The 13,719-nt window shown below is 43.1% G+C and overlaps 1 protein-coding gene across 1 annotated transcript in view; it reads right to left on the bottom strand.

Moving 5' to 3' along the window:
- Nucleotides 1–13,719, bottom strand: part of FRG1 (FSHD region gene 1) — a 110,230-nt gene that overhangs the window by 82,488 nt on the left and 14,023 nt on the right. Inside the window, exon 2 of the mRNA XM_085641988.1 lies at nucleotides 11,553–11,649. Coding sequence (XP_085498114.1) covers nucleotides 11,553–11,614 — 62 coding nt within the window. The 5' untranslated portion in view covers nucleotides 11,615–11,649. The remainder of the gene's footprint in view (nucleotides 1–11,552; nucleotides 11,650–13,719) is intronic.

Raw genomic sequence — 13,719 nt, 5'->3', positions numbered from 1 at the left:
CTGAATTACTCACGAATAAATGGAGAGGTTCAGGTACTGATTTAATTAGAGAAATACTAGAATTCAGAAACCAGTACATTCTTTTTGTATGCCCAGAACATGTCTCACTGCCCATCAAGGAAAGAACGACGTATTACATGGACAGACAGAATCCCTTACGCGAGGTGCACCCAATTAAAGGTGATGACAATCAGTTTAAACGTGTGTTTGTATACACACCCATATCTAAAATTGAATTGTTGGAAATGAAGAAAGTAGTACCTAGCCATGACAAAGACCCAGCAGGATTCCACCGTGAGATCAAAGACATGTTGCTCATGGGAGAATATACCTACCCCGACATTATGAAAATATTGAAAGTATTAATGCCTGCTGGCATTTACGAAAAACTCAAGGAAAAAGATTGGGAGGTGGGAGACCAAAAGATAGATTGGACAGCATTAGAAGCAGAAGAGGAGGCCCGAGCTGCAGGTTCAGGGCTTGGGGAAAAGACTAAAACACTACCAGGTTTACTAGTACAGGTACTGCCACGTTTATTAAGTACGAAAAAGGAAGACTGGGGTGCAATCTCAGCCTGTAAACAAAAGCAAGATGAAGACACTAGTGATTTCTATTCCCGATTCGAAAAATGTTTTGGTATAAATAGTGGCATAAAAGCAAGTAGCGAATCATATCCACATCTGTTTGTGACAAAATTAGTTGAAAATTCCCTGCCCCAAGTTAAGAATAGGGTATTGAAATTCGAGAGTACCTGGCAAGGTAACACCCCGTCACAAATGTTACAAATGTTACAATATCACCACAATAGAATTAGAGAGGAACAAGAACATGAACAAAGACGCATGAAAGACACGAAAATGAAAATGCTAGTTGCCCAGTCAGTTCCAGCTGACGGTCATAAAAAGGGTATGACACAGTCCAGTGATTCAGCAGGTCCTGTGAAAGGGACATGCAACTATTGTAAACAGCCAGGTCATTATATACACGATTGTCCAGTCTTAAAACATAATATCGCCACAGGTAAAACACAGGAAAGACCACGGCCACCTAGACAGGATCAGAACCAACAAGGAGTCACGCAGCATGCACAGTCCATGCCAGCTCCACAACAGTCCATGCCAGCTCCACAACAGCAGCCTATTGCTGCCACACAAACAACGACACGACAGATGTACCAGTATGCACAAACTGACTATCCCGATTATCAACGATACACATGAAATAGCCTAGAGAGGGAAGTCGGCTTACCCCTTATCGAGGTTCCTGTAGATCAAGAGGGACCTTATGTACACAGTGAACTATTAGGCCAGGACAGAAAGTTTTTACTTGATACAGGGGCAAGCAGAACAACAATACGACGCAGTGAAGTTCCAGGGGCACCCCTCTCAGGCTCACAGAATATTTCCCTTGGTTTTTCAGGAAAACCTATCATTAATGAAGTATCACAACCCCTTCCACTTACGATTGGTCCCTTGACATGAACTACAGATTTATTGCTTACTAAATCATGTCCAGAAAACCTGTTAGGTATAAAAACATTGAAAGCTCTAGGAGCTATAATATGTTGTTCTCCGGAAGGAGTAAGATTATTTTTACGTGATTTCAAAGGGCACTATGTGTCCAGAGACATGGATCACCGACTGCAGAATTTACCTACACACCTATGGGCACAAGGCCCCACTGATGTTGGTTGCATGAACATTACACCATATCAAGTCACACTAAAGGCAGGAGTGGTACTACCACGAATGCGACAATACAAGTTACCTCCAGATGCTGTAGTGGCTTTACTGCAAATCATTGACGAGCTTATTGCCCAAGGAGTGGTTGTGGAAACTGACTCCAATGTATGTAATTCCCCGATAATTCCGATCCTTAAACGAACTGATCCAAAAGCTCCGCCAGTATATCGATTAGTTATTGATCTGCGCGAATTAAATAAATGCATTGTACCACAATACCCCGTGGTCCCAGACATCTCTTCATTACTGACAGTCATTGACTCCAAAGCAACGTTCTTTACTGTAATTGATCTAAAAAATGCCTTTTTCAGCGTCCCAATAGATCCGGAAAGCCAATACTTGTTCGGATTCAGTTTAAATGGACGAAGCTTTAAATTCACACGCGCACCTCAAGGATTCACAGAAAGCCCCAGCATTTATAGCCAAGCACTGAAACGAGAACTTGACAGTATACACATGCCGGTCAACACTGCACTGCTTCAGTATGTCGATGATCTGCTGATCACCGCTCGAAGCGAACCTGAATGTGAAAAAGCCTCACTGACGGTTTTACAATTTCTGGCCGAAAAGGGGCACAAGGTGTCCCCTTCTAAGCTGCAATTTTGTGTCCAGCAAGTTGTTTATCTTGGGCACTCGCTGTCCAAGGAGGGAAGACAGCTTACACCTGACCGCATCCAGTTAATTGCTAACATGCCAATACCCAAGACACAAAAGGAGGTGCGGGCTTTCATAGGCCTCACTACATACTGTAGGCAGTGGATCCCTCAATATGCATTTCTAGCAAAACCACTCATTCAGTTGACAACACAGGAGGCAGCCACATCGACTGTCCTCCCTTGGACTCAGGAACATACACAAGCCTTTGAAAGCTTAAAGAAAGCTTTATGTCAAGCACCTGTTTTAGCAACGCCATGTTACAGTAAACATTTTACACTCTTTGTTACAGAACGCGAAGGTACTGCCTTGTCAGTACTCACACAGGAACAAGCAGGATCACACAAACCATGTGCCTATTTCTCTAGTACATTAGATCCTGTAGCTCAGGCTCTTCCCGCGTGCCTGAAATCAGTGGCAGCAACAGCTTTAGCAATCAGACAAAGCGATGCCATAGTATTAGGACATCCATTGACAGTACAAGTACCACATGCAGTAGAGGTTCTTTTGAACCGAACGCAAACACAACACTTGACTATAGCAAGACTTACTGGTTATGAATTAACATTGTTCCAGCCACACATAGAAATCAGACGGTGTAATACATTAAATCCTGCTACACTTTTGCCAGTAAATGGAACGGACCCATTAGCACATGATTGTATTGAAATCATTACTATCACGACGAAACCCAGACAAGACTTGACAGATGTCCCATTGTCAGATCCAGACCTGACATTATATGTAGATGGTTCATGCATGAGAACAAGTACAGGAGAGTTAGTGGCCGCTTATGCAGTCACAACAGACACTGAAGTCATTGAAACAAATTGCATAAACACTTTGTCAGCTCAAGCAGCAGAGCTCATCGCTCTGACACAAGCCTGTATTCAAGCCACAAATAAGAAAGTTAACATCTACACAGATTCACGTTATGCATTCGGAGTCGTTCATGACTTCGGCGTGCTGTGGCGGGAGAGAGGTTATTTGACTTCTCACGGTGCCCACATCCAACACGGACCCCTCATTCAAGCTTTATTAGATGCAATTCATCTACCCACTGCAATATCGATTATGAAATGCAAAGCCCATACGAAAATTACCGATATCATTTCTCAAGGCAATGACCTAGCTGACAGAACAGCTAAACAGACTGCTCAAACCCACACAACTGACGTGACAAAGACAATAGTTCCAACACCAACACATTGTATGACAGTTAAGGATCCCGCTCTTGATGTAATTGACATACAGACACATGCTACACCAGAAGAAATAAAGAAATGGACTGAATTAGGAGGGATCCAAACGGATCAAGGATGGATGACGAAGGAAAAATCTATACGGTTTCTTCCTGACTCTATGGTTCAAGTCATCATTAACACAATACATAGTCCAGCACACCTAGGAGAAAAGGCTATGCTAGACAGCATTCAACACATTTGGTTCAACAAACATTTACGAGCAGCAGCTAAACAAAAAGTTCGTACCTGTATGATCTGTTGTCAGTTTAACCCAGGTAAAAGCATTCCCGTAGAACAGGGTGGATTTCAACCTCCTGATCACCCCTTTGAAGTCCTCCAGATGGATTATATCCAGATGGAACGATGTCGAGGATTCAAATATGTTCTCGTAGTTGTCTGTGCTCTTTCCCGTTGGACCGAAGCCTACCCGGTTTCAGATTACACTGCCCCGACTACTGCCAAACAGTTAGTTCGAGAATTCTTCCCACGGTACGGTTTACCACGTGTTGTCTACTCAGATAACGGCCAGCCGTTCTCATCCGAACTGATGAAACACGTTTCACTTTTGTTAGGTTACCAATGGAAGTTCCACTGTGTCCGACACCCCGAGGCAGCAGGTCTTGTGGAACACCATAATCAAACTCTGAAAATTAGATTGTCTAAAATATGCAGAGAAAAAGGTGTCGATTGGGTAGTAGCCTTACCAGTTGCACTCTTTTACATGAGGATGGTAGCACATTCTCGAACAGGGCTATCCCCGTATGAAGTGATCTTCGGTAGACCACCAAATATGTGGGGGACGCCTATACCCCGTAAAATAACTGATGTTGACTGTAATATGCTGACAGACTACCTGGCTTCCTTGATGTCTGCACTACAATCTTGTCGTTCACAGGTAGCTGCAGCCTTTCCCGATAACACCGAGGTAAAACCCCATGACGTGGTTCCCGGGGACCTAGTGCTGGTACGGAATTTTGACCGGAAGACCCAGCTGGAGCCTAGGTGGAAATCGCCTCAACTCGTTCTGCTAACAACAAGAACAGCCGTGAAGATCGAGGGTCGTAAAGGGTGGTTACACTCAAGTCATATCAAGAAATTTCATGGACTACCATCTGATGTGAACATTACGCCTTGCATTTCTTCACCGATTGATTCAAAGCTCCCCTTGGTTGAACCTAAAGAAACTGAACTTTACAAACTGAAATTAAGGTCTAGCAAGTCAGACAATTTGATTGTTTAAGTCCTCTCCAAGGTGAATCGGTTGAATTTGTCCCTGACATGTATCCTCTAGACCTGAATAGAGAAAGAAATCGACAGATGCAGCTGAAAAAGTATGCGTATTGTAAATCACTTCGTAGTCATTGCATAGTGACATTATTAATTATGTTTTTCTTAAGTCTCCTGATCATCGCTGCAAGTATACTGTTGCACATATATTACCCTATTTCTAAACGTGCTTACAATGTTACTGCTGAACATTCTTTTAGCGAATTACCCCCGCATGAGTTGTCCTATAGATTTGCGCTGCACAACAACACTTTCATTAGTATGTTACATCATTCCCATCAGACCAGCAATGCTACCAATTGTTGGATATGTGGCCGACTCCCTCCCTATCAGAATTATAAGGGAGTTCTGCCTCTCTTTCCGTATCCGTTCACACACAATGGCTCCTGTGGAGCATGGTTTAGTTTAATTAATTCCTTAGACTCAAATTCAGTAGTTTATCAAGACAATTGGGTTTGGGGAAACCTGAACCTAGTTTTACTCAAAGTCTGCTACCCTAACAAGGAGGGACTTCCCAAAAGAACAGGAACAGATCTAGAAAATGAAGTATATGGATTAGGTAACTTTACACTTAATCTCATGATCCTGAATGTTGAATCCGAAGCCGCACCAATTTTGCCCGCTATGTCAGTATTTCCAGTTAAAGGTGAATTGTGTGTAAGAAAGAATGGTTCAATACATATGGGCCATAGTAAATGCACCACTGTGATAGAATTCAGTGATCAAGGCAAGTCTACATTTAGAGCTTCCCGTCATTCCTACTTTGTATGTGGTCAGACCGCATATATACGTTTGCCTTTAGATTGGGATGGTACCTGTTACATCGCATTCCTTTTGCCACCTGTTTTCCTAGCCCCTCCTGATTATCACAGAAATACTCATTTAGTACACAATAGAGAACGGAGAGATCTCCCAATTGTCGACTATACTGAAACGGCATGGGAAAAATATACAGATTTCAATAAAGGTTTCTTTCCTTATATAGGTACAGTTACTAATAGTAAGCTGATACGTAGATTAACTAGAACCCTCGAAGCAGTAGTAAACGAAACTACTTCCGCCTTGGGCAACTTAACAGAGGAGCAGTCTGCGATGCGGATTGTTGTTCTTCAAAATCGTCTTGTCCTTGACGTCATCCTGGCCGATAGGGGCGGAGCTTGTAGGGTCATCGTATCAAGTTGCTGCGTTTTCATACCAGAAAATTCGCCATCTGTATATAAAGCCATAACACGTCTTCATAAGATTGTAAGCCAGATACACCAGAATCCAGGCACCTGGACTTGGTCCGGTTGGTTCTGGAGCGTGTTGTCAGCCTGGGGATGGAGGATCCTATCCTTCCTAGGTATTGGCTTTCTCATACTATTCAGTTGCTGCTTATGTCTACAATGTGGACCAGCGATTTGTGGTCTGTGTGCCACATCGTGTATTCCACCTCCAAGTTTTCGTTCAAGATCCCGGAAGAAGAAAGAAGAACAAATGATGCTATATGAACAGATCGATGGATTGATGAAGATTGATATCTCCTGAGGGTCTGTAGGGGACAAGGAGGGAATGAGGAAATATGAATTTTGTGATCAGTTATGTCCCCTATCTTAGACCCCAACGGCTCCATGTATAAGCTACAAGTACATGTATGTTCCCTCCAGTTCCAGTTATGAAGACGCAAACACATGTGCGTCCACCGTCAACATGTCCTCTTTCAGATCCGCCATGAATGGGCTGGATATTCTATTCCTAAGTATGAAAGGCCACCGACTTTATATGGCTCATTTACTCCATTTTGCAGTTCAGGCGAGTAGGCCCTGATTTCTGCCATCAAGCCTTTTCCTGCCTTCTACCTTTGACAGCTCCAGTCTGAGCTTGCATCTGTATCCATGAACTTTGTCCTACTCCTTGCGCGGCTAACGGTGCCTGACTCGGCCTGTCTGCCTGCCAAAACTGTATTTCACCTTCAAGATTATCTGCTCCGCTCCTCATTCAATGCATTCCTGTCTAGTAGTTTAGGTAAACATTCCTCCAGCTACCGAGCAAGGGGCCCGGCCCCCCTGTCCTCCTGCAAGTAATTCATAAGCCTTGTTACCATGAAAGATTTCTGCCCCTCGCATCTCATGTAGACACTTAGACGCTTGTACACGCACTCACAGTCAGTATAGACTAGATTTCGTCCGAGAGACCTTCCCTTTTGGATAACACAGTTCTTTAAACATAGGATATTAGATATGATTTAGGATTAGGTTGACCTGACCCTCCAGACTTTTGTCTCCACATGTAGAGCTAAATGCCAAGTCTCCTTTACCCCCTAGTTGCACGTCAATCACATGTCATGCGGCTGCGCGCGCATCTCTGCCAAGTATTTCTGCTGACATTGCAGGATTCTTTCATGGATCCACCCACTTGTGACATCATGTTTAATGACGTTTCTAGTTTACACCTACTATTACGCCTCTTTTTAGTTACGTATGCATATTCCTATCTGTATTATCAGCTGTTACGCCCCCTGCATCTGTCTCAATGTAATGGTTTTCTTATATATGTCATTACCTGTCAATAATGTATGGCCTTCCCTTCCTGAACCCCCGTGGTGATGGAATAGGATGCCTGCAGTTCGAACTGTAAAGGAATAAAGCCCTTTCAGAACCTCTGATACCACGGATTCTGCCTCTCATTTTACTGAGTTATTCTTAATAGTTTTTCCGCATCAAAAATAGTACAGGTAATTAAAATATTTACCACAAGTGTAGGCCAGTAATCATCAGTGGAATCACTGCTCGGGGTCTGGACTACAAGTAGCCCAAAGCATAGCCTCAGGGATCGCTAAAAAGCATATGCTGCTGCAAATGTGCACGTTGTCCAGGGGTTCGGGTTGCACGATCCCCACAAGGGCTGCAGGTCTCAGGTTTGCTGAGAGCACTGGTCGGCCTCGGGGAAGCTTAGGAACCCACCTCCTACTTTATACCCAAGGAAGGGGTGGGACAAACTCTGGGAAACCACCTATGGGAGGGTCAAGACAGAGGGGTGGCTACACCCATGTCCTTTGTCCAGTTTCGCGCCAGAGCAGGGGCTGATATCCCCTTCAACCAGTTTGAGCTGGACTATGCACAGGGACACCAAATGTGCCCCCAGTGCAGACATCAAAGCAGTCTCAGAGTGCACCCACCCAGCCCCAATACACTAAAACCTGTCTGGGAGGTGGTCACACCTCCCTGTGACAGGAAATCTATTGTCCAGCCATCCCCTGCCGGAGTTTCATCCAGCAGCAGGAGGGCAGACTCGTGTCTGTGGCAGGCAGCATCCATTTTGTGATGCCAGGGTCTATAAAGCTGGTACCGGGTGTACCGGTGCTGTCATGTTTCTCCCTCTAGTACAGTGGAATCATACCTCCCACACCAGTTACTGTTGTGGAGGTATGATTCCAAGTTGTTTGACACCAAACACAACATGTTTCCATGCAGCCTTTTTAAAGTTAGCATTTACCGCAAGGTTATAATGCACTTAAGAGTATATGGTTGGCTGCATCACAAACAACCCCGGAATATAGGTTCCAAAAGCTGCAGAGGGGCTCTGCTCATGCATGGGCACCCTCTCACATAAAACCCAGCACCCTGCCTTCAGGATTGATAAGGCCTGCTATAGGGGTGACTGATAGGTTTATATGAGCAGTGATATGGATAGATATAGTGAACCTATATCTAAGTAAGGGGTGTATACACCACCTTACACAGGCTGCTGTAGCAGACCTGTTGTGTCACTTTGAATGGTCTCCCAGGGGTGGCATAATACATGCTGCAGTCCCCGAGAGGCCTCTAGGGTACCTATGCCCTGGGTCTTATAAGGGTACCCCAGAATCCAATCGGAGGTGTACCTAAAGTACATGAACAACCAATTTAGGGAGAAAGTAGATAGACTGGGGTCCTGATTAGCAGGATCCCAGTCAAACTAAGTCCAAAACCAGCAAAACACCAGGCAAAAACTGGGGGTAACCATGCAGTCAGATTCCACCTTCCTACAGAGATGAAGTTGGTCCCTCAGTTCGATAGTACCATCTTTGGAAGTCCGACCCTAGAAAAGAGCTCTAAATACCACCTTTCCAGTAGTGCTCCTCTGTGGTACCGCCTCTGGATACCTGGTGGCTTGAGCCACCACAAACAAGTTGTACTTGTTGCCTGATACAGAGGGTGGATCGAATGGACCAACAATTATTATTCATACCAACTTGAACAGAACACCTACAACAGGTAGAGGCACTAACCTGGTCTTACCACCGACTGACCATACAACTGGCAAGTAGACAGGTTATATGGAACCACTTTGTTCTGCTGGCCAAGGATACTCAAAGACACAAAGGATCCAACCTATCTAGTGTGCCTAGACGTCCCAGATTAGCCTGGACAGTCCCAGTTTTTCAAGGACTGTCCTGTCGTCCAGACACATTTTGCAAGTTGTTAAAAGTGGGTCGCTGAACATGCACATTTATCACAATCCTCAGACCAAAGAAAGAGTTTACTTCCTCAAAGAGTCTCCTGCTGTGCTGCCTGCCCTCAATTTTTGCAGCACAGCAGGATTTAATGAAGTGGGAATATGCATCTGCAAAACCCATCACAAAAGGCTGGATCACAAGTTGTACTGTTTGGTGATGTTTGACAAATGTTCACGAAACTTTTCCAAAAAAGGTTTATTCACTGCAGGTCCTGCCTGGAAAGATTCAGGGTGATCTGTCATTGGGGGCCCAATAATAAAGGGGGCCCCAAAACGCAATCTCCCCCATGCAAATTTCTATAGGAATATTGATACCGCAGAAGGAACTGAACGGAATTACACCAAATTTGACAGAAAGCTAGATTTGGTTCAGAAAGTTTGCCTTTTGGGATTTGGTGTAAATCCATTCAGCAATGCTTGAGAATTTAAGGTTCAAAGACTTTCAATATATGTAAGCTTGGAATTCGCTGAAAAAAAAAACCAAAGGGTAAAGTGAAGTTCTAGTAATATAGTTAGTGAAAATTTTAGTGAGAACGTAACGTTTAATGCTAAAAAAAACACTGAGATTTACCAGTTATAGTTATCTCTAGTAACTATAACTCGTGCCTTAGCGCAACTATAACTTGTGCCCTCGCCATGCATAGCTGATTATCCTCCATATTGCATCACTCATGACATGTTCAAGGAGATCACTGATAATAGCACTGCAACATTTGCAAGGACATAATTGATGACAACACTGTGCATGGTGGTCATTTCTGACATAAAGCGGTCCACTCTTACCATGCGGGTGCCCTGCCTTGGTGTGTTGCTTGCACTGGTGTAATGCTGGTAATTTTTTGCAGTTTTAAAATAGCATTACTTGTGCCTCAAGTCTCAGTCTGTAAGACTGGTACAGTCTGTGAGCATCTGTCAACTTAACCATTAAATATCCAAATACTCAATCACTCAGCCATCAATCGAACCATAGATTCTCACATTCACCCATTCATCCACAAACTTGACTATCACTTATAAAATATCAGACCGGTTAGTTTTGCCAAAGCTTGTTTGATGAGGAAAACATTTAACTGGCTTAGCTGAAAGTCACTTTTTGCTTTTGTGACAAAGAAACTTGGAACCACCATTTAGAGCTCTACGATTGAGGCAATTTTTGTCTTATTGCTTATCTGTTTGTTTTTGCCCTAGTCTCCCGTGTTTGCTGTTCTGTAGAATAGCTGTCTGTCATACACAAACCAATTTTAATATAGTCTTAGATTGCCTTTTTGGCATTCTTACAGTTTTTCTTTACGTTCTGATAATTTATTTACTATTGTTTTGTGAATTCTACTCTCACTAACAACTCTTAAAAATATAGCGGATGATCCGCCACAACTGCTGGCAGCTACCACATGCGTGTGGGTCAGTGTTCTGTTAAAGCATTCAGGGACTTATTTACAAGCCCCTTGCTCCGCTGGGAAAATCACTTTTTGTGATGCATCGGCGGTGCATTTTGCTGCCCTATTTTTACATGACACGTAAAGCCACCCTGCGTGGCTTTTCGTGTCCTTGTAAATACGGACACTTTTTATGCAGCACTTTGCGCAAAAGGGGCGCGGCATGGGTATTGCTGTGGGTGCACCCACTAACACCCACGGCCTCTGCCGCAATCCCAGATTTACAAACTTCTGTAAACCTGGGAATGCATCAAAATAATACGCCTCCCCAGGGGAGGAGAAATGTTTTAATATCTCTTTGTTTTTTATCTTTCTATGTGTGCTGCATTCTGCAGCACACACAGAAAGAGGAAGGCACCTCTCGTGATTTTTTGTGTGCAGGAAGTTGACCCTTCCTACATTAAAACAACCTCCCCATTATTGCGCTGGCGCATGGCAGCCAATTGTGCGCCAACGCAGGGATGCGACATATTATCGTAAATAGGTTTCATACCTGTGCTTTGAAAGTTACTCAGTGCGGCGCATCCAAATGGCCTGCGATGCCGCACTGGGTCACTTTCTTGTAGATGAGGTCCTCATCTGCAACGCTATATAGGAAAGGGTTGTCACCAAAGGATGGAAAGCTCCATGTCCTATACAGCAGAAACTCCGAACAAGGGAGTATGGTATATAAGCCAAACAGAGCACAGCACCCATCTTCGCTGCATGCTTACCTTTTGTGCTTCATCCCCTTCAGCACCAGCTTGGTGGTTTTTATGCTTGAATACTCCGCCATTGTTGATTTCAGTGATTCGCCTCTCACCTCTGCTCCTGCAAACAGTTAGCTTCGTGTTAAAGCAATTCAGTGTCACAAGGGCATCGCTGTTCCCCGACCCTTTTCATCCTTTAGTCGCATTGGACACTACACCGACATGGCTGACTTCACGGGGTGAGAGCACACGTTAAAAGTTCCTATAAGAGGTCTAGTGCGAAGGCAGCTACCGCTACTGAACAGCAGGGTTGGACAGGGACAAAAAATAAGCCCGGGCACACAATACAAACTTGTAGAGACGCATGCCTGACACATTTGTACTTTTTTTTGTTGTTACTATAGTCTTGTCATTAAGTAATACTGCCAATGACAAATATGATTGACTACAAGCCACCTTGTAGGTACTCATTTATCAACATTAGAAGGATGGTGCGGCCCGCCCAATGTTGAAGTGTTTAGAATACACAGTAGATCTAAGTTGCATATTCATTGCCATTACAGGAAGTGACACCGCTTGTTTAGATAGTAATTGAGCCACCGAAGTGATATCATTTTAAGCACCATTACAGGGAGTAACTTCACAGCAATGTATCATGCTGAAATGTAATATTTAAGAAATGTTTGCCCAAAAGACCATATATTGAATAAAATAGCAAGCCTATGTCTGTATAAAGACATGTCCAGTTATCAGAGATTAAACGTTTAAATAGACCACCTCTTGGGCCTAGTCAGTGATTAGAAGTGTTTTCACCGTAGATGTGAGCAATTCTACCAGAAATGTGATTAAACAGTACAGACTTTAGCTAGCAATTACCATTAATGAGCGCTAGTGATCCCAGCCAGCCTCGGAAATATTGACCACAGAATGTACTGGGCAGTAGTGACTTCAGTTAGCATCAATAACTGATAGATAAGATACACAAACAATCACTTCAAAGCTGCATGACACTCGTAAAATGCTGCGCACAAGAGCATTTTCTGACTCGCTCCCTTTCATATCTCCAACTTACTAACAATCTCAGAAATGTGGCAGTTCATGTACAAATGTTAAGAAAATATGGAAATTACTGCAATCTTGCTTTAGCATCTGGAAATAAAGTGAGATGGTGCATTAGAACAAACAACACAACTTGATAATATTTACAGTTTTGATATTTAAGATAATAATATTTTACATTTTTTCTCAGTGAGTAAGACAAAAATAGGTATGGTTTGTACATTGATGGGAAAGGAATAAATACTCATTTAGGAGTTATAAAAGAAAGGACCAGCTGGTGTACAGAAAATTCTCATCGACCGCCCACAGCTGTTAAACATACGTGTGTCAATACAATTCACGTTTGCAGTCATTTTTTTCTGGGCCCTATTTTTGCTGGACTTAGAACTCTGTCAAAGTGTGGAATTATATAAAATATGTACTTGTCCATTGGACAGGTTGCTTCATAAATCTACTTGTCCCGTAAAAAGAAAATCCACTTATCCCTTTGATGCCGCGTAGTGCAGCAACAAACTACGACAAAATCTCATTACATTAAAGCTCTGATATTAGCCTTTCTAATTATGCCAGGGCTCATCCTATAGTTGGGTTTGAATTCTAGCAATTGTCTAATTTTGCCACATTTCCGCAATCCTACGTACTGGGGCTGGAGGTAGCATTAAGCAATTCCAGGGTTGGAATGCCCCTTTGAGTCTGTGCAATCCTACTAAATTGCATGTTTTAGGGGTTCTTCATCAGCTTTTCTCCAATCTATTTCCATACTGAGAAACGTTGGAAATGTAGTCCTGACTATGGCAGAAGTAAAACTTCTTCCATTGGATGAAGAAAAAAAAAAAAAAAAAAAAAAGAAGAAGAGGTTGAAGGGAAAGTGAACTTGTAAATGCTCAACAGATTTTCACATGAGCAAATCTACACCTGCACATTTGCTCATGCTGGAAAGCAGCTCACAAATATTTTCTAGTAGAACGATTTCCTGGACTACTTTTTTAAATTCTTCTGAATTCGTGAAAGTCGTAAATCTGCACTAATTCAAGGACATATACCATGGGTCCAATTTTGTGACTTTCGTTAAGAATCGGGCCCTTATTAGGTCTGGAGTTAACCAACTTTCTTTGTTTTTATTAAAAAAAAA

This window comes from Triturus cristatus, chromosome 2_2 (genome assembly GCF_964204655.1).
Source record: "Triturus cristatus chromosome 2_2, aTriCri1.1, whole genome shotgun sequence".
NCBI lineage: Eukaryota > Metazoa > Chordata > Amphibia > Caudata > Salamandridae > Triturus > Triturus cristatus.
Note: the sequence above shows the minus strand (reverse complement) of the source record. Positions and strands in the feature narration are given on the sequence as shown.